Source organism: Lytechinus pictus, chromosome 7, assembly GCF_037042905.1.
Source record: "Lytechinus pictus isolate F3 Inbred chromosome 7, Lp3.0, whole genome shotgun sequence".
NCBI lineage: Eukaryota > Metazoa > Echinodermata > Echinoidea > Temnopleuroida > Toxopneustidae > Lytechinus > Lytechinus pictus.
In genome coordinates, this window is record NC_087251.1 from 25,211,300 (window position 1) to 25,236,457 (window position 25,158).

The following is a 25,158-nucleotide window of genomic DNA, read 5'->3' on the forward strand; positions in this document are numbered from 1 at the left end:
AGTGGTCACAAAATCGTCTCGACGCAAATCACCTAATACAGCCGTCTGGTGAAATCGCTGATAACAACAATCACCGATTTGGTAGTAATTTTAGTTTCCTGAAACTTATATTTGTAAAGTTTTAAATATCAAAGTATGTTTTTATATGTATGTATATTCCTCAACATATTTTTAAAGTTATCTTTGATATTGTTGTAGTCATATTCTTCCATATTCGTTTTTTGATCGCTACTAATTTGTTGTTGTATTGGATCGGCATTTGATTTCGTTGGCATGAACAATAAAATATGCGCGCAGCTCAGCTGCATGCGCGTATCGAGTTGACCTTCCTTATAGCAACACGCTTGTGTGTTGCTGCCCTCTACGTTCGTTGGTCGACAGTAATTGATCGGCAACTTCATCTAAGGTCAATATTGGAGGAGAGGCAGTTTTAAAAATTTCGATCTTAGTTTTACTTTCCATCATGGATGATGATTTAGGATTCACCCTTGCCTTATCAGGAAGAGGATTAAGGGGTATGTATTATTTAAAGATGAACCGCTTGTTCGTAGGCGTAGCGTAGCCAGGTCGTCGTACAGAACCGTATCGTACCTCCAATGAAGACGGAGCAGAGCAACTACAAAGCCAAGGGCAAGGGCAGGGCTAGGCCAGCGCCAGTCAGCCAAGGGAGCCCGGGCGGCAAGCGGCGTAGGGGCACTCTGCGCCGCGCTGCGCTAGATTCTTTACCAAATATTCACAACACGGCACAGCAGCAAACAAGGGCGTAGTCGAGGATGTGCATCTTGTTAATGTTAGAGAAAAAGATCATCATGAAGATGGCTATGTTAAATGTAAACATCGGTAAGGTTTTCCCAGTCTTCTCAAGATGTTTTTCTTGTTTTTTTAATGATTTTTTTTACTTTTTGTTTAAAAATGGAATCAATAATGATATCGTTTAAATTTAAATATCGGAAATGAAGTTGTAACGTCCATGCGCAGTGAGTCGCCATCGGCGATAATCGGCGGTCTTCAACCTTCAATTTTGCACACAAAAAAATAATTCTTACCCAAATCTTTATATGAGATTGATGGCAAAATGCTATGGAATCGGTTAGTACCACATTTAACTCACATTTTTGATGATTTCTGCTTGCAGAATGGTGATATCGTGATGCTTGTTGATTTCTTCAAAATGGGCGCTAGCGGTGGCAAATTTGCCGATCTTTTGCCAATATTTTCATGAATACTGAACTCATCCTAAAGAAATTATCACTAAAGGGTAATTTTAGGTCGCTTTTCACGTTGACGATGTCAGATTTTAAGGATATTGGCTAGTTTTTGAGATAATGACCGTCCGCGAAGTATGGACATGCGCGAAGTTTGGACTCACTGTCATACATTGAGACGCCACCCCCTCTTATTTTGATAACAATTGTCACCCCCACTTTCAAAATGAAATGATCGTGAGCATTTTTTATAATCTATATTTTGATACCAAATATTGGTAACTTGAGCAGGCAGTTTTGGAAACATCGATTGCTTAGTGTGGGCGTGTCAAATCGTCACCCGAGATAAATGGCAGCTAAAATTTGCACCGTTCGGACCAAGTTTGCAAGTCTGAGTTTGACTGCGCTACACTCCTTTTTCTTTTGCTGGATCTGCTCCACAGTTGAAACTAACCATAGCGATATATATGCAATATACCTTGGTTGATTTTGTTGTCTGGGATGATAGCTCATTAATTAGTGACATGCCAAATATTTTACAATGTTGATAAAAATTTGTGTCCTTAAAGGACAAGTCCATCCCAACAAAAAGTTGATTTGAATAAAAAGAGAAAAATCCAACGAGCATAACACTGAAAATTTTATCAAAATCGGATGTGAAATAAGAAAGTTATGACATTTTTAAGTTTCGCCTAATTTCACATAATAGTTATATGCACATCCTGGTCGGTATGCAAATGAGGCAACTGATGACATCACTCACTCACTTTTTCTTTTGTATTTTATTATTTGAAATATGAAATATTCAAATTTTCTCATTGTCCTGTGAAACAAAGTTTTATTTCTCACTGAACATGTGGAGTTACCATTGCTTAACATGATATGATTCAGTCAAGTTAGTCCTTATTGTCAAATCTGTAAAAAATGAAATATTGTATAATTCAAACAATAAAAAACAAAAGAAATAGTGAGTGAGGGATATCATCGATTCTCTCATATGCATGTGACTTAATTGTGCATAGAACTATTTGGTGAAAAGTAAGTGAAATTTCAAAATGTCATAACTTTCTTATTTTACATCCGATTTTGATGAAATTTTCAGCATTATGCTTGTCTGATTTTTCTCTGTTGATTCAAAACAACTTTTTTCTGAGGTGGACTTGACCTTTAAAACAGTTCAAATCACTACATGTACATCTACATAAAGCACCACCATAGAGTGTTGCAAGAGAAAAGATCATCAATCAATGACATGTTACTCACCACAAACATGTACATATAAATATCTACAGAAAATTTGCTGACGAGGTGGATACAAAACTGATGAATATGTGTTCGACAGCTCAACCAGGCTTTGACAAAGCATTGTCTCATGGGAATGAATTCTCCATAGCGACTTGAGCAATCCTCTAAGAATGCAGATTTGAGATTACATCTATATACCTAAATTGGCCATGCCATGCTTTTATGCAGAAACATTTTTTTTTAAAATAAGTCGTTTCAGCATTTACTTTCTCAAAAAAGTCTTTTTCTGAATGGTTGCTAGATTATGACAGCCTTGTCCTAATATACATGTATTTATGGTAATATTAGGCCCATTATGGAATGGAAACAAATATCTGTCTTAAAATTGCAGGGAGGGCATCAGACTCGATTAATGAGCTAAGGGCAACACTTAACAGTAGTCCAAGGAGGCGTACTTTAGGTAGTCACCTACCCACACCTAGACACTCATCCTCCAGCCTTTCCAAGAGCACCTCCAGAAGATTGCAACACAGGAGTTTGTCTTCACCAAGGGATCTTGAGCCAGGAAGTCTTCAAAACACAAGGTAATCCGATTCTCTTCTCAAAACAGGGTAGAGTGTCAGAAGTAGTTGATTTTTGACTTAATTACTCATGAATCACATATTTTTTCAGTTGTATATCATTTTTATTTCAATGATTTCATGCATTCAACGATTTGTTGCAGAAATGTATGAAAAAAAACATACACAAAACTGGGTTATGGTTAACATCAATTACCGGTACTCATAGCTCCCCCTTATTTTCTATTAAAGATGGTGAATTTCTTAATCATTTACATGTAAGTTGAAAATGGAATCACTGGGTGTTGGTCAAATTAATACTGGTAGGTAGTATTTCCTGGACTGGTTTATAGTTAATTTAATATCTCTTTATTTGTAAGGTTTTTGTTGAACTATAGTCATCTTGCTAATGTTTATATAAATCCATCATGTTTTGTGCAGGTTATCTGATAATAGAGCACTTGACAACTACAACAATGCTGTAGACAGGCTCAGAACTCTACTTCTAAGCAATAGTAATCAAGCAAGTACATTGCCTGGTAGAGGTCGAAGGTCATCGGAAGTTTTCTCTCAGAATGGCCAGCATGAGGTGAATGATTTCAGCATTTGTGTGTGTACATTCAATCAAATCAAGTCTAAACTCTGTATTCTCTTACTTTGACAATTTACACACACTCTCTCCCTCTTATTTGTACATTCTACAAGTTATGAACTTGTCGATTGGCATTAGTCATCTAGCAAACATCTCTTCCATCCACCACCTTCTTTTTCCTTCCTCCTCCTCCCCCTCTGACTTTCTCTATTCCCCTACCTTTCCAATAAACAGAAATATACTGGTAGCATGAAGAGGAGGAGATGAGATTTTTCTTTTTAGGAACAAATATCGTTCAATTGTATGAACACTGAGTGAAATGCCATTATTTTCTTTTCTTTTGTAACAATTCATGCGCTAGGCTCCCTTTGCAATGGAGGATACCTACACCTACAAACAGTCCCCTAGACTTCCATTAACAACCAGCGTGTCTAAAGTGCACACTGAGCCCAACTCGCAACAGCTGCTACAGATTATCAACAGCCAAAGTGCATACATTCAACAGTTAGAGGGAGAGAATAAGTACTGCAGGGTAAGGAGCATATTTTTCCAATCATACGCAGCTCATCATAATGTGAACTTTGACTCGTTGAACTTTGAGCTAATTGATTACTTGATTCATTGAAAATGATTCCAGTTTCTCAATGTGCGATTTTGTTGATATGTCTAAAAAATAAATTAAAGTAGTGAAATGATGATTGTATATTGAGAAAATGTAAAGAAAAGTCTATTCAAAAGAAGAAAAATTATAAGATATATTCAAACTAGCGAAGAAGCAGATATGGCACATTTGGAAAAAAAAGTTGTTGATGATTTTGTTTCATTTTGTCATTAAAGACACCAAGGGAATATAAATCGGATGCATTTATCTGGACTATATTTTATTTTGTGCATTCCAAATCATAGTGTTGAAATGAAATCCATGAATGGATATTCTTTTATTTTTGTAGTATATTTTGTGTATGTTTATCATTAGGAGGAGCTCCATGGTCTAAAAGGAAGGACAGAGGCGATTGTAGCAGAGAATGTCAAACTGAATGACGAGATGAAAGATATGCTCATTAAAACAGCTCTGGAAGATAGTCCATTTAGACAGGTATTGGTCAAAGTGATAGAAAGATATTAAAAAATAGAGAGACTGGAGGGGATGGGGGAGTTGATGATATATAAACAAGAAGATGGCTACAGATAGATAACATTTGAGGTGTAAGAAAAGGAAGAAATGACAGAGGATGTTTAAAATGAAAGTATGATTTAATATCACCCATATATAAACTGGGTTTCAAAAGAAACAATGGTTACAATGGCACTACACAAATTCCACTCATTTACACAGGCTAGCTTCAATAATCGTTACTAAGCACATGTCAATAATTGTAAAGTGTTTATCTGTGTGTGGCTGAGTGAGATACACACAGACACACACCATGTTCAGATCCCCCGCTTACCGGGACATTCCTGGGGGATTTGTGTGTGACTGTGTGATTGTTCCAGTCATTTAAAATTTGATGTAAATTTCCTGTAGCTTCTTTGTGAATGAACCAATCACTAAAACATGCCTATGAAGGACAAGTGTAAGAAACTGGAAATTTGTTGAATCCCATCTCATTTCGAATGGTCTTTCTTTTGCCATTTTGTGACTTTGGATTCTGAAACCGATTGGTGTGTGGAGTTATAGCCCAAAGCTGCCAACTAATTTATTTTAACGATACTAGTATGTTTTTTCATAATCAAAAGTGACAAAATATGAGTTTTTATTGCAAAATATGTTTTTTGTTAAATTTGATTGGCATGCTTCATACATGTACATGTATGTGTAATTTATCAATTTTTGTACTAAAATATGTTTTTTCCTTCAAAATATGATTTTTATTATGGATCAGTATGTTTTTTGGTCAACAGAGGTTGGCAGCTCTGATAGCCTCTCTTTGATTGAACCAATCTCTTAATTATATTAATGTCTGAGCAAAATGAGTTCTATTAGATTTGTTAATAAGAGAGCGGATCGGATCCTTGTTATTTGATGAAAATATCCTTATCTCAATATTAGGACCAGCCATGATACTCAAATTATTATTATTTGCTATCCATTATACTAAATTTACATGTATACAAAATAGATGCCTGGTCATGTGTTCGCACACAACCAATCATCAGATTAGGAGCATAGTATGTATGTATAATTTCTCATATTATTACAGTGTTTGTTACTGTAAAATGTTTAAATATATAAGAGTTTTAATGTGTTTTTATCCCTTTGTAATGGTTTTAATCTAGGATGAACAGCCATCCTCAATGCAAGGTAACCAAGAAAGACGTTCTAACCAGAGACAACATCCTCAAGCTCCGGATAGACTCATGTTTGCCCAATGGAGTGAAGATCTTGTAAGTCATGACACTGTCAATTTCATTAAATCACATAATTCCTTTTTAGTTGATGGACCATAATTACAAGGAAAAGAATATTTTGTAGTTTTAGTTTTTACTGTGTCCAAAATAAAGTGTATAAAGAAGAGTTGTTCTTTATCATGATAATTGATTACTGATAATTTTTTTTTGTTTTGTTACATATTGTTCCATTTATTAGATGACATCATGAGCTTCCCCAATAAATTCGATCATCTTGTTTTACAGTTTGTTTCATATAAACTGTTGAAATATGAGTACATCGATTGGATACATTTTTGTATATTCATAAAGTTAATTATATTCATTAAATGAAATGAAAAGTCTTATTTGATACTGCATTGTTTCCTTTGCAGGAAAAACTGAAGAAAATGCATAGTATGCGAGTAAAGAGATTGGAAGACCAATTAGCTTCAACAAAGTAAGTTTGTTTGAGAAATATGTTCTTGAGCAGACACCAATCATTATTTCTCTATGGACTTTGTGTGTCTCTTATTGTGCCAAATTGGTGACTTTGGCAATTTAGGGTCAAAAGACAGCATCACCTTTGTAGCAATTACTGCGATGCACACACCTTTTTCCAATTACGGTAGCTGATGCTGGATGGAACAGTACTTCAATGGTTAAAAAAGAAAGAAAATCATATGTCAGACCCGTCTAATACAGACTATCCCTATGATTGGGAAAATTGAAGAGCAGTTTTCATCATCATATTGCAGTCTTGCAAAAATATATTCAATAAATTAAAGAATATCATATATTTTTTTAGCTTTCATTATCTAAAGTTGTGTTTCAAAGTTGCAATATCTGGGAAATCATTTATTCAACCTGTAGGTATAACAGAAAAGATGTATCTTGTGGCAAATGGAGCATGCACTTATAGGTGTATTTTCCTTTATAATTTGTCCATTTTGTTGTAGATCTGAGTTGGTAAACTATGAGAAGCAGTGCAATGATTTGAAGGTGAAGCTAAGGATGGCTGAATCAGTAAACCTTCTCTCAAGGAAAGACAGTCATATCAAAGATGGTCTCTGTGTACGCTGTGCTCAAGAAGAGGCTGTTATGACCATCCCCAGTCAGCCTGCGAATAGTACTACCATTCACAGGATAACAGAGTATGTGATATACCCCCTTATTTTTTGGTTTTCTGTTATGACATTAATTCTTACTTCCAGTTTTGGTAGGACCTACAAATTATCTGTTACAGTTTGTTTTTAGTTGTCCAGTAGCATTAAAAATGCAACAACAAAAACTTATTTTCCTTTGTCGCCAAGAAAAATTAACAAACAACTACTTGATAATTTTGACCAAGGACTGAGTCCCAGCTTTGATGCCATACAGGTACAGATGTTAAAACCAATTCTCGCTACCCCAAATAGCGATTTCGCCGAGATCCGGGAAAATCCCTGTAACGCGCATTGCATTATGGGGTAGCTTTTTCGGTATTACAACTTCCTGTTCGGAAGTCCAATGCACTGTTTTGCCATCCAGATCAACAGATAAAAACATGAATAAAAATTATTTTTCATGTGAAATATATTTTATATTTTTATTCATAATTCAAATGGAATCAAAACTGACCAAAGTAAATAAAAAGTATTATAATCTGTACATATTACGCTGATTGGCATCGATTTCAGCGTGGTGGAAAACTCAGTATCGCGAACCCATAGAGATGTATACTAATTAGCGTTATTAGTATACATCTCTATGCGCGAACCTTGCGCGAGCATGACTCTGAACCGGAAGTTGTGATGACGACCCGACGGAGTGAAAATTATCTCGTCTCGCGCATTATGAGATTTTTGTTCCTATTTGGGGTAGCGAGAATTAGAGTTCACTTTTCCTGAATATAGTACAAATTAGTGCTGTAGCCGAACCGCCGAACCGAACGGTAGTTCGCCGAACATGGCACTTCCGAACCGAACAGAACCGAACCGAACACTAAGACTTGGTTCGGAAGTTCGGCAAAAAAAAAAAAAACGGCTTTCAGCTAATAAATTTATAAGTTTACACCCTTTCTAATCATTATATTTGCGCATTCTCTAATCTTCTTTGCAATTGTATGTTGGAAGTATGCGCTTATTTTGCGGTTACTAGATTTTATTTTCATTTTCATGTTGACATTGTGGTTTTTACGGCCCTGATTAAGAAAGGAGATCCGATGAATGATGTTGCGCGAGCTTGCGCTATAATCATTTTACTGGCTTTCATCATCTCTCGCTCTGTGGCCGAATCGCCGAAGCATGGTAAAGAAAACCAAAACTGTATGAGTGTTCATTGGTTAAATCTAATTATTTAAATATTGTTGTTTTTAGGTGGCGAACAAGATTCTTGTTTGAAAATCTTCAAAGTATTTTGAATGAACGAGCTCAATAAACTGAAAGTGAAAGATGAAGTACCATTAATATTACGAATTACGATACGTGATTAAGATCGTAACTCGTGTATTGTTGCGGCGGAGAATAAAGATCTGATTGAGGTGATTAACATTATTATTGAGGTGTCGGCTCGCTACTGTCTAGTTTTCATGATTTTAGAGAGAAGTAAAGAGTTTTGAAAACGAGAGATCCAGTGAAAGTGGGAAATAAAGTGAGTGACTGTTAGAGATGGAAAGGAGAGACGCAAAACAAATAATATAGAAATGAGATGAGGTGAAGTTATCTTTTTTATTATTAACAATCAGATGAAAATAAAAATCAAACACTCATGAATGATTACGGTATAGCATATAGCAAGATCCCCTTCCCCTCGTTGAAAAGTTGAATGAAGATAAAGCGGAAACAGTCATCTCTTGGGGGAAAATGACCCCCAATCTTTACTTTTTTCCCTTTCTTATCAACTTCTCAAATTAACCATAAACAATTCGATGATCACTCTACTCCCCCTGTCCCATTACAGTCGTAAAACTTTGCATCCCACTTTGTCTGTATGTTCATGGGCTGCGTTTATGCGACCTCAAGCCAGAATCATGATTTGAATCATGATTTGAATCATGATTCAAAACACAAACATGAATCACGATATCACATAATCAGCGTTTAGACGACCTTCATTCCTAAGCTGTTTCTCCTCAGATTCGGGCCAATCCAGTGCGCATCACTAGTGCGCAGTTTGACAGAGGAAGTTTTTCGCACGTGTTTCGGCTCTCGAAAAATATTTTGCTTCCATAATTCAACCTAAGTTTACTTCTATCATATAGGGTCCATATGCTTCTATTCATCTTGTTAGTTAATCCAAAATGGTGTTCGGAAGTGAATTTCAGCGTAGATCCAATTTAATATTGACACTCTATACTCACAACAACTGAGATCATTGTCTGTCCAGTTAATTCATTTACTAGAACTTGAAGTTGAAGACATGACCAAAAAATGAAAAGTAGTGGACGATGCGAAGACCAACACAGAATTTGAACATGACAAGAAATGCATGCAGAGTAATCATGTACATACAATGAGCACATAGAGAGCCTTGAGCTTGGCAAGAGTCAAACCGAAAGCCGTAGCCCGACACAGTGAGGTCATATAATCATGATTCAAATCACGATATCGTTTATTCGAACATTTTCGTACGTGATTCTGCAGAAACGTCTTTCCAAACGCCCCTTTTTTCGTGTTTCATGTTTGTGATTCTAATCATGATTATATTCAATTTCGACTAAACGCAATCGTGATTCTGCAGAATCATGATTTGAATCATGATTCGAATCATGATTATAGGGTAAAAAAGTGGCGGATAAACGCACCCATGGTCGAATGAAATCTGACCAATAAAATCATAGAAATCTCGGCAATTGCTCTTCAATCGGTGAGCTGAGTTTCGCGGGTGACAAAGCACGTGGCTGTTTGTACCAATGCGACAATCAGCGACATGCGATTGGTGGTTTAGTTCACCCATCGAGCCAATTAGCGAAAGGCGCATTACATAAGCACGCTTTCTTCGACACGCCCCTGGCCCTACTATGCCTGCAGTTCAGTGCACTGGCGCTGGCCGGCCCGCCTCGTATGTGATGCAATGGCCAATCACGTTTGGCCGGACTGTAAATATAAATATTCATGAGCTCAAAGTCCCGGCCCGCGACAAGGGGACTGCATGCGCTGGCGCGACCTAGCTGGTACTGGTACGAGTCGAGTCGAGTGCGAGCGTAGTTAATTTGGCAAGTATCCAAAGCGTGGTCCAGGTATGGGCGACGAGGAAGAGTCGCCATTTTAGAACTGTGAGTTACCCAATAAATCTGTCATCAGATAATCAAATTCGAGATAACAGTTGATTCGTTGAGCACTATAACTTTCATAGTTTCATGTCAACAAGATAGAGATAAAATGGTTTGATGTGACAGAGGACACGCGAGCACATGCAGTCAATCAAGTACAAATTGTCTACCGGTACGCTACGTATACCTGAATGAACTATAACTTTATCAGTCTATCATTACCGAACCCCGAACCGAACCAATGTTCGGCAATTTTCTGCCGAACCTTGCCGAACCGAACCGAACCCGAACATGGCGCCTGACTTGCAGCACTAGTACAAATCATTATGGAATCACATGCAACAAAGGGCTGGAGGTCATTTTACCCCAACGTTTGGTCAGAAGTGTGTTTTACATATTGCAGAAATATTTCAGAAGTACACTGAATATACACTGAGATTTTAAATACTGGATACTTGATGGGGTAAACCCTTTGGCAGCTCATACAGGAAGCTATACTGGGATGAATAAAGTGAGTCCCTTGAAGGAGTGTCATGAAGTGCAGAAATGGTGATGAATAGACATAGCAATTTGTATATCAGTAAAACATGCTATGCCGATCCAATCGTTCATTTGTATATTTCAGAGATGCCAACTTAATTTTTTTTTTTTTTTGCTGAACTTTATTTTACTGAAAATGTTACAGTTTTTATTTTAGTTGCATAGTTTTTTATTTTAATATTACTTCGCATGTTTAGCGCGAAAAAGATGTGCACCAAAATATGCACATGCACATCTGTATAATCCTCAGAGATGGCAGTGCTGTTTACAATGTACAATGTAGTTCCCCTGACGTTTGATTGATTTTTTTTTACCTGTTTGTATTATAATACCATCAGGGAGAGGGATGATTTGGTGAGTCGTCTCACTGCTAACCAGGCAGCAAAAGAAGAAGCAGAAGTGAGGGAAGCTGAAGCTTATAATCAGGTGCAGCAAAGCATTCAACTCGTAGAACAAGCTCAGTTAGAGAGAACAGAGGTAAGTAGCAAAGTCGTGAGTTACGTCTGTTGTTTCTAGGATAGTAGCTCGCAGAACAATGTCTTGTCTTGTCTTGTAAATACTGCACTTGATCGCCTCAAAGATGCTATAGACCTGCAGGCCATTCACGTAATCGCTGCTGCTATATACTTCTTTTAATTAGCATGTTTTTTGCTCGGCTGTTTCTTAAACAAAAAAAAATAGGAAAATTAAAACAGTAAAGTAAGCAAAACAAACGGAGCGCACACAATGCATGATGGCTAATCCATCAATGCAAATCCACAGACTCTTCTTGCATGCAGAAATGAGATTGTACATAATTTTTTTTAAATATGTAGATTAAGATCCAGACTAAAAATATGTATATTTGATTAGAATAGTGGATGAAATTATTTTACTATTTATTTAAGAAAATAAGTGAGATGTATATAATTAGGAATTGAATGATAAAAGTACATAATTATCACAGATTGTTTGGAGGCAGGATGGATTGGCATATGGCATGAAAACAATATTGAAATGTTTACGTGAATGTTTATGGTAAATTGCTGATTGGTCTACACCTGTTTTGTGTACTTTCAATTTCGTGTCATCACACATGGTGTAATCCTACTACATCTTCAACCGATTTGTCTACTACTAATTTAGTCTAATTACCATTTAGCCCATTTAAACTTTCATCCATTTCCAGTTAGGCTGTTCCCGTTTCATCTAATATCCACCTGGCTTGACACCACTTATTCATTATGGTTCAATGAACTGTTAATGAACCAAACTTTCATTTGACCAAGTTAAAATTAATTAGACTAAATAAAAATTGACTAAGGGGGTATTAGACCGATTGTATTTTATAGCAAATGGCAATTAGTCCAAATTGATTAGTAGACCAAATGGGTTTTACCTGTGTGGTATTAGACTGAGAAGTAGACCAAGTGAATATATAAACCAATGATTGGTTTTGAAAGAATGCTCTTTTTTAATTAAAAATATGAATGTCAGGTGAATTTTATCATTAATTTATAAGGTAGGAAGAGAAAGAATAAAATGCATAATGCATAAAAAATCTTGAAATTAATTATGGTATTGATCTGAAGACTGTATTGGATTTTTTTTTTTTGGGGGGGTCTCCTTTCCTTATAATTAGAAGTAGTTTCTGACTTCCAGCTTCAGATGAATTATTCATGTAACGCTCATCTACAAAAACAAAATTGATAATAATATGCAGCATTTATAAAACGCTTTGATAATGTTTATAAGCGCTGCATACTATTACCCGGGCTTTAGCAAGTTCTTCTTACCAGGTACCCATTTACTACACCTAGGAGGAGAATGACATATGTAGATAATTGCCTTTTTTTTTAGATTGTTCTTTGGGCCTGATGTTGCCATCATAAAATGATGAAAAGTGGCCCGTGACTGCCACGTAATAAACCATAATTAGATTAAAAGTACAAGGTTTTACAAAGTACAAGGTGCCTTGCTAAAAGACGCAAGTGTTGTGGTGGGGCTTGAACCGCAGACCTTGTGGTTCAAAGTCCTGAGACTTATCCACTGAGCCACAACAGGTCTATTCTTCATTGGATATTGTGAGTATGACCGGGATTCCCTTGTTTCTCATTCAGGCCTTAGTACAGACAGAGCAAGCTAAGGAAGACATTGTCAGACTTCAAAGCAGAATGGCTGACATGGTAACAGAACAACAAGAGAAACTACATCTTGAAAGAGAGGCAACTAGGAGAGAGAGTCAAGAAGAAATTGCACAGCTCAATCATAAAGTGACTACTTCTTGTTTTCTTGATTCTTGGTATAATTTTTTTTTTTCAAGGAATGAGACTATATTGTATGTGAGTTCAGGGGTTTTTGGCATTTTAGTTTGACATGCATCTTCTTCACCTTTCACTGTATTATTGATTGACTCTAGAGTCCTGTGAATCATAAGATAGTAAAAACTGAAATGGCCATGGGTTAAATACAGTGTTTTTATTAGTGTCAGTCATGGGCCATCCGTTGCGAAAGGAAGGGAGTACCATAAAAAAGAAACATCCCTCACAGGCTGAAGGTTACTTCCATGAAACAGGCTTTGCATTTAGGAAGTGAGGATTGCCGATGATGAATTAGTGAATGTACCTTCATTATTCAGTATTAATTAACTTAGCATGAGTCAAAAGTGAAATAGTTATTTGGAAAAGAATTCTGTTATCTCATATGCAGTTTAGTATTACAGTCTCCATCCTTCCCCTCACATGAAAGAGAATGCCAGAAAATGATTAAAGATTAAAATTGATATATGTATTGTGTAAAGACCAAATAATCCATCTATCATTATTGTTTGATTTCCTTTGAATTGTTAGGTTGGTAAGCTATCTGAAGAATTATCTGCAATGACCAATCAGCTAGAGAGAGTGACCAGAGAGAAGGTAGATATAACATCAGAGCTGGATCAAGCTAAGATGCAAATCATGCAACATGAGGTACAAATCACAAAGGTAAAAGTCATTGGGTTCTAATCTATCCACTTGGTCTACTAACATGGTCTAACTGTTAGATAGTGATTTATGGCTAAACCCACTTTTTCTTTTATCAAACTAGTCTAATTACTGTTTGGTCCTACCATCACTTAGTCTGATACTCACTTAGTCTTACTGTAGTTTAACCCTAATAAGACTGGGGCAGGGCTGATTCAGCCCCCCAATAGTTTTTGCGATAAATCTACTGCACAAAACTTTCTTACCGCATCCATCGCTGACTTTTGAGACCAAAATTCCGACCCCATTGTACGCAGTTCCGAAATTACGCAACATTTTGTAAGTGCATGCAGACCCAAAATTGATCAAAAATGTGAATTCGTGTACAGATCCAATGCAAATAGGGATTTTAGCCAAAATTCATAAATGTATAATTTCTCCTTTTATTGATTAAACTCAATTAATTTCATCTTGTTTATGGTCAAAATAAAGTCCCCATTGAAAAAAAATTAAGAAACAAAGAAATACATAAGAAATTAAGAAAACAATAAAATACATATTAAAGAAAATAATAGTGATATTGAATTTTTCTTAAGTACATTTGATCAGAATCCTATCAAGGTCTATGAACAAAAAGCAAGGATTTTAGGGGCCTTATTTTGTTAATTAGAGAAAAATTTGGATTTTTTGCATAAATTAGCAAAATCAATTAGAAATGAGATTTTACAAAGAGTTTGATCATACAGTTTTGTAATCAGTAAGCTATGGGCAACGTGTGTGCTCATTTTCATTGTGATCACGCAATCGATGGCCAATATCATAAGGGGGAGGGGGGTTGAATCAATTGAGGTAGACTTGTCCTTTAAGTGATTTTAGTAATTTCTTTGTTAAATGTCCATACATTTTTACACATCTCTGTGTCATAATACAGGTATCTGAGGACACACGAGTGTCAGCTACTACAGCTAAGGTACAGAGGGATGAGGCAATGAGACAATTAGAGAGACTCAGAGCATCCATGGAATCAGAACTAAGAAGTGCAAAACAGGTTTGTCTTGAATTCATTTCTTCACTTTTTACTTCCATATAAAAACCATTTAAAAACTTTATTTTGTTAAATGCAGCATAATGCATGTTAGCTATATGCCCTAGTCAAAGTTATCTTTGGTATATAGATTACTTGAGCTCCAAATGCTTTAAATAAATGGAATGTCCTATCTATACATAACATGATAACCTAAAATATTCTGAGAACATGGCTGAAAAGAGATACTGAGTTTTGTTTATGATTTAGCAAATAACTATTAGTTTTGTCAAGTTTTCTGTATATATGTTTTTTTGCAATTGCAATATTCTTCATAAAATGACAGGTAAAAGCTATGTCTGTATTACAGGAGAAATCTCGGGTGAAGAATGACTTATCAGATGTAAGAAGGAGACTCCAGCAGGCTGAGAAGGATGCCTCCTCATCACGGGAGGAGTGCATCCGTTTGGTAGAGAAACTCAATGCTGCTGAGAGAGAGGTAAATAAATAGTGTTATGTATTCAATAATTGAAATGATGATCTTTTCTCTCCATTCTTGAGGATATTTGTGTCTAGCCTGTATAGCAGAAGATGGCGTAGTCAACAGTGAAGTCTTAAGCTAAGGTTAAATATTTAAAATGTTATCATAACTTATACAGTATATGGACCTAGTCCATGAAACTTGGACATAAGGTTAATCAAGTATTACTGAACATCCTGCTCGAGTTTCAGGTCACATGACCGAGGTCAAAGGTCAGTTTGGGTCAATTAACTTTTGCCATGTTGGGGGTATTTGTCGAATTGCCATCATTTATTTTTGAATGTTTAAGAATCTAGTTCATGAAACTTGGACATGAGAGTAATCAAGTATCACTGAACACCTGTGAGATTTTCAGGTCACATGACCAAGGTCAAAGGTCATTTATAGTCAATGAACTGAGATTATGTTGGGGGAATCAAAATAAAATCTTAAACCAAGGTTAATTTCAAAACTTTGAAAGTATATGTATCTAGTTCATGAAACTTGGACATAAGAATAATCAAGTATCACTGAACATCCTGCACGAGTTTCAGGTGAAAGGTCATTTAAGGTCAATGAACTTGTGCCATATTTGTGGTATTTGTTGAATTGCCATCCTAACTTTGAAAGTTAATTGAAATACTTCATGAAATGTGGACATAGGGGTAATCAAGTATCACTGATGATGTTGCGCAATGCTAGGTCACTCAAGGTCAAATGTCATTTAGGGTCAGTGACCATAGTATTTAATTATCACATGAATGGTGTTTTTGTTAATTATTCTATAGTCATTATCAAAGTCAGCACTGCTGCTATCGGTATATTGAATCGCGAAATGCAGGTGAGACTGCAAGAGGCACTTCACTTGTTCTAAAGTGAAATCAGAAGGAGAAAAATGGGAGGCAGAAGTACAAAAACTTGTATTATTTTATGGATATTTTATGGAATGGCCCTAATATTTATAAATGAAAGCAGAATTTAGAATATTAAACGCAGAAAGGGTACTTAGGATGGAAAATCAGATTTTGATCATGTAATTAGTAGCAACTGTATTAGGCACTTCTTAATTCACATCTTACAGGCATTGGTCAACATTGATTTTACTTTTAAGAAAATCTGAGCTGCAAGGTCCCATTTGTCAGCTATGCCAGAAAATTAAAAAAAATATAGTGACTGGAAGTACCACCCCAATTTTATTCCACCACATGTGTTACACTTAAACTCCCCAGGAAAATCATTAAATGGTGACTTTTCAGTCACAGATATCTTGAAAGTGTCAGCACTTTTTTTTTTTTACCTGGGCATCATTTTTTATCCATTAAGTACAACAAACACTAAATTTCATGATTTTTAAAGATACAACCTTTGTGATGTTGACCGATGACTGTTTTTGATGGGAGTGTTGTATGGAAGTCAAATCATGTAGTATTAATCACAATTTTCAATATTTGTTTGTGTTTTTATTAGGCAAGTATTTTACGTTTGTCTCATGAGAGTGTTGAGAAGGGTAACAAAGACGCTCTGAGGATGGTAAGACACCGAGCAGAGAAGAAGGAGCAAGACCTCAAACAAACTATACATGACATGGAAGCCAAGCATAGTAAGTTATTTTCCAAGTAGTTTTATGTTTGGGCTCTGTTTTATTTATTTATTTATTTATTCACGTTTTCTTTGAAAGACAGGGTTGTCCCGTTCAAGTCAATTGGCCTGATTTTCAAGGGAGCCCTGTCAAATGTACATACATATAACATGACATATATACAGAAATAAAAACAGTGATTAAAAATAAATAATGGCAAAGGCTTTTATAGAGAAAAAAATCATATATGAAATGAGTATAAAATATGGAAAATAATATATTAACAAAAAGACAAAGCATAGTGGACAAAAATCATTACAAGTAACAAAAAGAAAAGAAAGAAAAAAAAAGAGAGAGCATGATAACACAATCATTTTGGATGGTTACAGAGGAAGTTTGATCAATGGATCTGGTATTGTCTGAGGCATCTTTTGAAAATTTGGAGAGAAGGGGATGTTTGTCTTGTGTTTTTCTTTAGTATCATCCCATTCTGTGAGGTATTATATCGCTTGGTATTTTATTGTGTATTGTTTCTCATGTAATCTTCAAAGTGTTGTATTAAAAATGTTGATCAATGATACCATACATTTAAATTTGACTTCGGGAACCTGACTCACAAGCAATTATTCTTCAAGGTTTCCTCCATGATATTTCATCCGTTCTTTTGAAACCTAAACCAAGACACCCCCACCAAATTTATTAAAATTGGGCAAGGGTTGCTTATACTTCAAATGACAGCACATTGCATGTTTCATTATCACAATAAGTTACATTATTACACTGTTCATCAGATGTATGCTATAAACCTAAATTAAGTGATATGCATTGGCACTTATATTTTTTGCGCTTAACGGAATTAGGCTGTGCACATTTACATACACTAATTGTGCTATTTTAGTGGGCCAAGCCAACTGGAACTGCATTTTTGTTGCTTGCACATTCATATTTCTAATTATGAGATACGTATTCTTTTTCACCTCTGCTTGGAACAGGTTTAGCTGTGAATGAACTAGAGAACATGTTATCAGATCAACAAGCCTTGATCACAAAGCTTAGAGGAGAGGGTAGAATCCTTACTGAGAAGTTAGAGAGTGGAACTAACAAGTATAGGTTAGTAGCCTTAGAGTTTGAAGTTTAGAATTGACGTTTAATTGTGAATCAATGTGAATGACATTGTAAATGATGATAGTCTCAAACCATACCAGAAGATATTCTTGTATAGGAAAACTCTTCTGTGAAATATATTTACTCACTTATGTAACGAACTAGATATGATCTATAAGTTGAAAAAGCAGCTAAGAATTGTAAACATTTGAAGTTTAGAACTGATGTTTCATTGTGAATCAATGTGAATGGCATTGTAAATGATAATAGTCTCAAACCATACTAGAAGATATTCTTGTATAGGAAAACTCTTCTGTGAAATATATTTACTCACTTATGTAACGAACTAGATATGATCTATAAGTTGAAAAAGCAGCTAAAAATTGTAAACATCTGAAGTGTAGAATTGATGTTTAATTGTGAATCAATGTGAATGACATTGTAAATGATAATAGTCTCAAACCATACTAGAAGATATTCTTGTATAGGAAAACTCTTCTGTGAAATATATTTACTCACTTATGTAACGAACTAGATATGATCTATAAGTTGAAAAAGCAGCTAAGAATTGTAAACATTTTATAAGAATGTCAATGTTGAAATAAGATAAGTTCAATGAAATTTAATCAACAAACCAGCAATTTTTTTGCAAAGTCTATGATACTAACCATTAAAGCATCGACAATCATTCTCAGAAAACTGTGAAATCATGATGAAAGTATAGAATCAATATATTTGTGCTGTAGGAAGTACATTTCCCTCATTTCTTTCTATTATCACTTTAGATCAGAGCTTCGTCAACTGAGGCAGGTGAATGGTGAGCTTGTGGCCCGATCAGAGCGCCTCTCCCAGCAGCATAATGATATGGAGATACAGTGTGTAGAGCATGGTAAACTACATCATAGAATGAAAACCCGTCTCCAGCAGATGGAAGAACAGAATAACAAAAATGCTAAACAGGTAATGTGTCTGGAATACCTGACATTGCTATGCTGCTGCTACTACATATGTCTCTTCTATTTCATAGGCTTCATAGTTAATTCTATATTTGGGATGATGTATATATTCATTCTGTGTTTTGCTTTGATCTATTTGTTGCTTTATTTATTTTTGATCAAGTATTGATCTGAACCAACCTATTTGTCCATCCAATCCCCATTTTTCTCCTTTTTCAAATTAACTTCACAAACTGCTCAAGCTATGACCTTCTGAAGCTTTACAAAATTCATATGAACTAGAAAAAAAAAATGAAATACAGGAAGGTCTCTCTTTTATAAGGGGTTGATGCATATACTTCATGGAATTGAACAGCATCAAATCATTCTGTTTTGAACTCGGGGACTCTAAAGTAAAAGGTGCATTTAGATGCAGCTAAATGCAAATCTTAAATGGGTACCCTCGATTGGATAAAAATCAAATCGCATTTTATTACTCTTTTTACAATGGGCCTCAGACCCTTCAAAGTCAATCATGATTTATTTTTTCAAATTATTTGCTTTGATATTAAGATCTGTGAGCTTCTTTATGAGGAAGCAGATCTGCTTTGATGCCTGAACACCTAGAGAGCATTTCAACAACATTGATGTCTGATGATTTTTCTTGATAATGATTTCATGCTAAGCACTGTAACTGTGGCAATCTTTGGATGAAATAGATTTCATCGGTTAAAACATCCAACAAAACATTCCCCAGGTCCTCAGTAAGGAAGTAGGGTTCCATCTTAAGAATCATGTTTTCCAATCTGTTTATGGTGCGAGCTCTGATCTTTCCAACCGTTCATGATTTTGATTGTGTTTGACATCCACTCTAGATCTTTGAGCTCCTTCAGAAGCAGACCAGCTTGATGCAGGAACGACAGGTCCTCAGTAAGGAGGTAGAGTTCTTGAGAAGCCATGGCATCACCAATGCACCATCAGACCTGAACAGGAGTGAAACCAACTGGTTGAACAGTGATGTAGATAAACTCAAGAGATCGGCTGGATCATATGGCAAGGAGGCTATGGTACCAAGTCATGATCAGGACAGGTAGCATACATCATTTTTCTTTTAAGTATTGATGAAAGGAACGTTTCTTAAAATATTCAAAATCACATGCAATTGAAATCAAGAAAGTGCACATGCATATTTTTTCACTATAAAATATTATAACTTAGACACTGTTCTCACTACTGTTCTAAAACTAGTTTAACGTGAAATGAGAACGGTGGAAGCGGTCTTGGAAGCGATCTTCCAAACCGGTTCAGAAAACCACCTTGTGATGTAGTTTTGAAGATCGCTTTGCCTCGTTAAACTGGTTTTAGCGTGAGGACACAACTGTTCTTCAGGAAGCAATCATCTCACATTTCGAGCGCGCGACTCCACACACTGTATGTGGAATGATTACGCTGCAGTTTCAAATTTTGCGCTAAACATGTCACTCCACCGAGAGTGCCTTGAGCACCTAGCAAGGTGGATACGTGCGCTATACAAATCCTATATTATTTATTTATTTATTTCCCATAGCAGCAAGACTGCTTTACGTGAAGTGGTTTTGAAAACCACTTTCAGGTGATCAAATGGGAACACTAGCAAAGCAATCTTCCAAACTGGTTTCCAGTATACCAGTTTGGAACAAAGTATAATGAAAACAATGTCAAATTCACATTAATAGATTATCCCCTCCCTCCCCCCCCCAAAAAAAAAAAAGAACGAGGAAACAGGGATATACTAAATTAGTCTTTAACAAGAACCATCATCCTGTATTGTAATAGCTTCATGAACAATAAATTTACTTGGGTTGATATAGTCTGAGTTTAATGTTTTTCATGTAGTAAGTTAATGATTTTGTACTGATTAATTGCTTTTGTCACTTAATCCATTTTATATTTTAATCTATATTTCATTCAGAGATAAAGTTAATATATTAAGAGTGTAGACCATTATTTAGAAAAGAAAATTATTCAACCCTGGTCCTAAATTAATTGATTTTGTAAGTAAATTATGTAACACAAACCTGATGTTTATGTGAAAACTAATGAAGACATATGAAGACTTTTTAGTTCCTATTTACAAGTTTGAATGGTTTTTAATCAAATAAAATTACAATCATTGGCAAATAATTGAATTTAAAAAAGTTATGGTAGATCCATCATGCATTTGTATTTTAGTTTAATCTTAGACCTAGCTATGTGCATCATGATGGTATGATATTTGTTTAATACACAAAGTATCATATTATTTTTAAATTTACTCTCCCACTGCATTCTGAAATAGTAGTTTCTATAATTCTGCCTTGATATAAACAGTAATTGCATAAACAACCACTTAATTATATGCCTTAAAATGAGAGAACATTATTTTTCACACATTACTTTATATCAAAATCTTACAAGCTTATGCAGTTGGAAAAAGAACTTCATAAATATGCATGGCAAAATGTTGCATAAGTTACAGCAATACATATTTTAACCGTCCATTTTTATCAATTTTTTATATTGATGCTCTATTGGAGCTATGGTTTTAAGAAGGTAGCAAACAGTCATATAACTTGTGTGTGAAGTATGGACATTCATTTCTTATTTCTAATTAATTAACATTCCTTTCATTTGTCTTTTCTTAGTGTATGTCATTTATATACATTTTATTTTTATTTTACCTGAAATATCAATTTCCACCCTGTCAAAAAAATTGCAAATTGGTTGATTGTTAGTAATTTGTGAGTTGTTGAAGTTATCAAAATGTCATGTGGACATGCAAATATCATGCATGAGGTGAAAGAAAATATAAAGCCTAAAGGGCAATTTCATATGAGAAAAATTATAGTCCAGAGTAAATCCATTCATGGATTAAAAATCAACATTTCTGAAAATAGGTGTCATGACATGATAATCATTATTGGCATGTTCAACTTTATTTGGAAAAATTCTCAGAAAATGGTTCAAATTTCTAGTAAGTACATTTAAATGGGTTAATTTCATTGATATTGAAAGTGATTGCTCATTTTTATAAAATGTACAACATGGTTAAATTTCATTATTGATATTGAATATTGTTGAAACAAAAGATTTGGGGGGAAATAACAGACATATTTTCCTCGAATTAACTGCTATAGTGGTTTAAGAGAGGCAAAACACAGAACATGAACTGTGAACACAAACTCAAATAATATTTGTATCTGAATTAAATTTCCCATGTGGAATTTCCTAGATGGTATGACATTTCTTTACACAGTACTCTAGTTGATTCTTCTTGTACCTCAGTCAGTATAAAACACCTTCCAGTATTTTAGATTAAACAAATTATTCCATGTATGTTCTAATCAATGTATCTGTGTGTATTGAGTGTCTGTAAGAAATAATCTTTTTATTTTCATATTTTTTGTTGTACTTTATTATATTTGATTGTACTAACTAATTGAAAGTATTTAACTCTTTATGCCAGTTGTAAAAATTGTGTATTGTGACGAATTAATATACAGTGCGTCCCACAAAAAGGAAACCCGTTTTCAGAGATAGATTTCACAAGTATTAAATATGTTTTTACTATAAATTTGATACCCATGGCAAGAGTGGAATCTCATCTCTAATTTGAAACCAACAGCTTAGCAAATTGTTCATGCGTGGCAGATTACAAACAATAAATACTGAGGCATATCAAAAATGATTTGTGCAGAACTCATTTGTGAATCTGAATCCTTTCTCATTTCAGGGATCAGTGAGAGAATCTTATCAAAGAATACACAAGAAATGCTAATGAGCCAATAGTTGAATAAGCACGTTGTCATATCATGAACCAATCTTGTCTAATATTTCTGGGCAACCTGGTTTTGACATTAAAATTTCAAACTTGTTTTGCTCATTAATGCGTGAAGTGTTCGTCTCATATAAGGTATCAAAATAAAGAGTAATAATTGAATTATATGATTATATAAATTAAATATCATAATTCATTTGCCTTTGAAAAAAAAAAAAGACTTGGGAATCACGGTTTCCTTATTTCTGGGATGCACTGTATAGTTGTAAATGTCTGATGTGTTTGGTTCTGTATGCAAATTTTATTCAAAGTTTCAGTTCTACCTTACATCAAATTTTAGGCCTGGAAATCGTTATGAATATGAATCCAATTGAATTGTTTTATTCAGTTTGGAAGTACATTGCAACATTGGTTTTCTGGGGATGGCAGACAGTGTTATTTAGTTTCATTCTTTTATTTGTGTGTGAATTCAGAACTATAATCATGTTTTCTTGAATAAAGCCACCAGTCATTTATAGTTATTCAAATGCCATAATACTATGAATCCTGCAACAACAACAAAATACAATAAAATTTAAGGTATTGGGGGTATTTTTTGAATTGGCATCATAACTTACAAAGCTTATTGATCTAGTTCATGAAACTTAGATATAAGGGTTATCAGGGTATGAATGATTATTTTCACAATTCTAGGTGACTTGATCAAGGTCAAATGTTCATTTTAGGTCAATGGACATAGTATTTCACTATCATATGATTTTTTTAAAATAATTATTCAATAATTGTTTTAAAAGTGAGCAATGCTGCTATATTGAATTGCGTAATGCAGGTGAGACTGCCAGTGGCATGCCACTTGTTTTTATTTGAATTTGGTGGGGGAGGGTGATTCGCTTTGCCAGGCATATCTTAAAAAATATCACATTTCACAAAGCAATAATGAAAACATTTGTGGTACAGTATATTCAATGATGTAGTAATAATTTTTACAGAAATTTTATACTTTTGTTCTCGTACATTACTGTACTTTTTATCAAATGCATTTAACATTTTTTGTAGCAATAATATTTTTTAAATGTATGTTTAAATAAAAAAAAACAAATTGGATACTAATATTAATCATTTAATTTTGTTGTTATTCCTCCAAAATTATTTTCAGAGTGTGATTTTGATGGTCAAATACAAAGATATCAAAGGAAAAGCAGTGACAATGTAACTAGGCATGGCAAAACTCCAAAAAGTCGCCAGAAAAGAATTTTGGGTTGAATATTCCTACTGAAAAAGGAGAATCTCAGCTTTTAAATGATACATAACTCGTGTTAATGGATTTTCTTAACCCTCATTACAAGGAGAAGAAAATTTGACTACAGTAGAATATTAATTTGGAGTTAAGAGGGATTAAAAGTTGACAAGGCTATTGAATCACACTTGCCCCCCCCCCCCATTATTGTGCAAGGCGACAAAAAGTGGATTAAAACTCATTCAAATTACCCTAGAAGGGGGGGGGGGGTCATCAAATTGGCTAAAAATTTGTCATGCTAATTAGGCACATCCAGTTTTAGATAACAGAGAAGTATGAATGAAGAAAGATCTTGACCATTTTTTTTTTCATTTATTGGAGTTAAAAATAAGGGGAATACTTCAATTTTGGGGAAGAAAAACAAATAAAAAGTAATCTAAGAAGAAAATATGGGTTTGATTAAAACTGTCGAGGGAGCCATTTGGGTTTGTCTGGTACATAATTTTTTTACATCAGAAAATAGAAAAAAGTATGCTCTTTCAAAAATAATACTCAAAATTTAGATTTAACCATTCTGACCAAAACAACTTTGAATGTCATACTGAAAATCACACAGTGCAACTTTTCCTGGGTCTAGTCACGCCTGGACACAGATTTAGTTTCTGAAATCAGGGTATTTCATTAATTTTGGAAAATACTCTAAAAACTTCCCTTTCGGATGACAACAAAAATACAGTTATTGTTCATTCTTGAGCATACACTGACCCCTTTTTTATTCAGCGTGTAAAAAATGGGTTGCACCAAATAGAAGGGAATTAGTCAGCAAACAAAATTTTTAATCACTAATTTTAAATCATTCTTAAACAAATGAATCATACAGTACATGTAAATCAAACAATGATGTAAATATTATGTAATTTATTGATTACGAGTCACAATCAATAAATTACTCCTAGTACATATGTTTGTATTTACATCATTGTTTGATTTACATGTACTGTATATGTCACTTCCATATGATGATTCATTTGTTTATGAATGATTTAGAATTAGTGATCATCGTAAGAACTCTACCTTTGTAAGTGAGAACTTGGAACAGACATTATTTTTACTCAAGCAAAGTACACAAAAGAAGTATGACGACACATCAAAATCAACATGCCAGTCATTTAGTCAAGAAGAACTAATACTTACTTTTTTTAATGCCCGTATAGCTGTTTTACCATATGAACTTCACAGTAGGTCTTTAAACAACCCTGT

General features: G+C 34.7%; 1 protein-coding gene across 2 annotated transcripts; it reads left to right on the forward strand.

Moving 5' to 3' along the window:
* The first annotated feature begins 346 nt into the window (after positions 1 to 346).
* On the forward strand, positions 347 to 23,773 carry LOC129264682 (serologically defined colon cancer antigen 8 homolog). 2 transcript variants are annotated; one of them, XM_054902595.2, is made up of 17 exons: positions 347 to 515; positions 2,842 to 3,034; positions 3,452 to 3,599; positions 3,964 to 4,134; positions 4,579 to 4,698; positions 5,880 to 5,987; positions 6,365 to 6,429; positions 6,929 to 7,123; positions 11,100 to 11,238; positions 12,861 to 13,013; positions 13,590 to 13,724; positions 14,635 to 14,751; positions 15,098 to 15,226; positions 16,715 to 16,847; positions 17,819 to 17,936; positions 18,716 to 18,890; positions 19,741 to 23,773. In XM_054902595.2, the coding sequence occupies exons 1-17, from the start codon at positions 464 to 466 to the stop codon at positions 19,957 to 19,959; spliced, it is 2,370 nt and encodes a 789-aa protein (XP_054758570.2). In that variant the 5' UTR covers positions 347 to 463; the 3' UTR covers positions 19,960 to 23,773. The 2 variants fall into 2 exon arrangements, with proteins under 2 accessions (XP_054758570.2, XP_063958389.1); XM_064102319.1 differs by lacking the exon at positions 347 to 515 and adding an exon at positions 801 to 840.
* The last annotated feature ends 1,385 nt before the right edge of the window (positions 23,774 to 25,158 follow it).

Coding starts and splice junctions, on each gene's coding strand:
- LOC129264682 (XM_054902595.2), top strand. CDS start 464: ATGGATGATGATTTAGGATTCACCCTTGCCTTATCAGGAAGAGGATTA. Junction 6,430..6,928: donor GACCAATTAGCTTCAACAAA/GTAAGTTTGTTT, acceptor ATTTTGTTGTAG/ATCTGAGTTGGTAAACTATG. Junction 13,725..14,634: donor ATGAGGTACAAATCACAAAG/GTAAAAGTCATT, acceptor GTCATAATACAG/GTATCTGAGGACACACGAGT.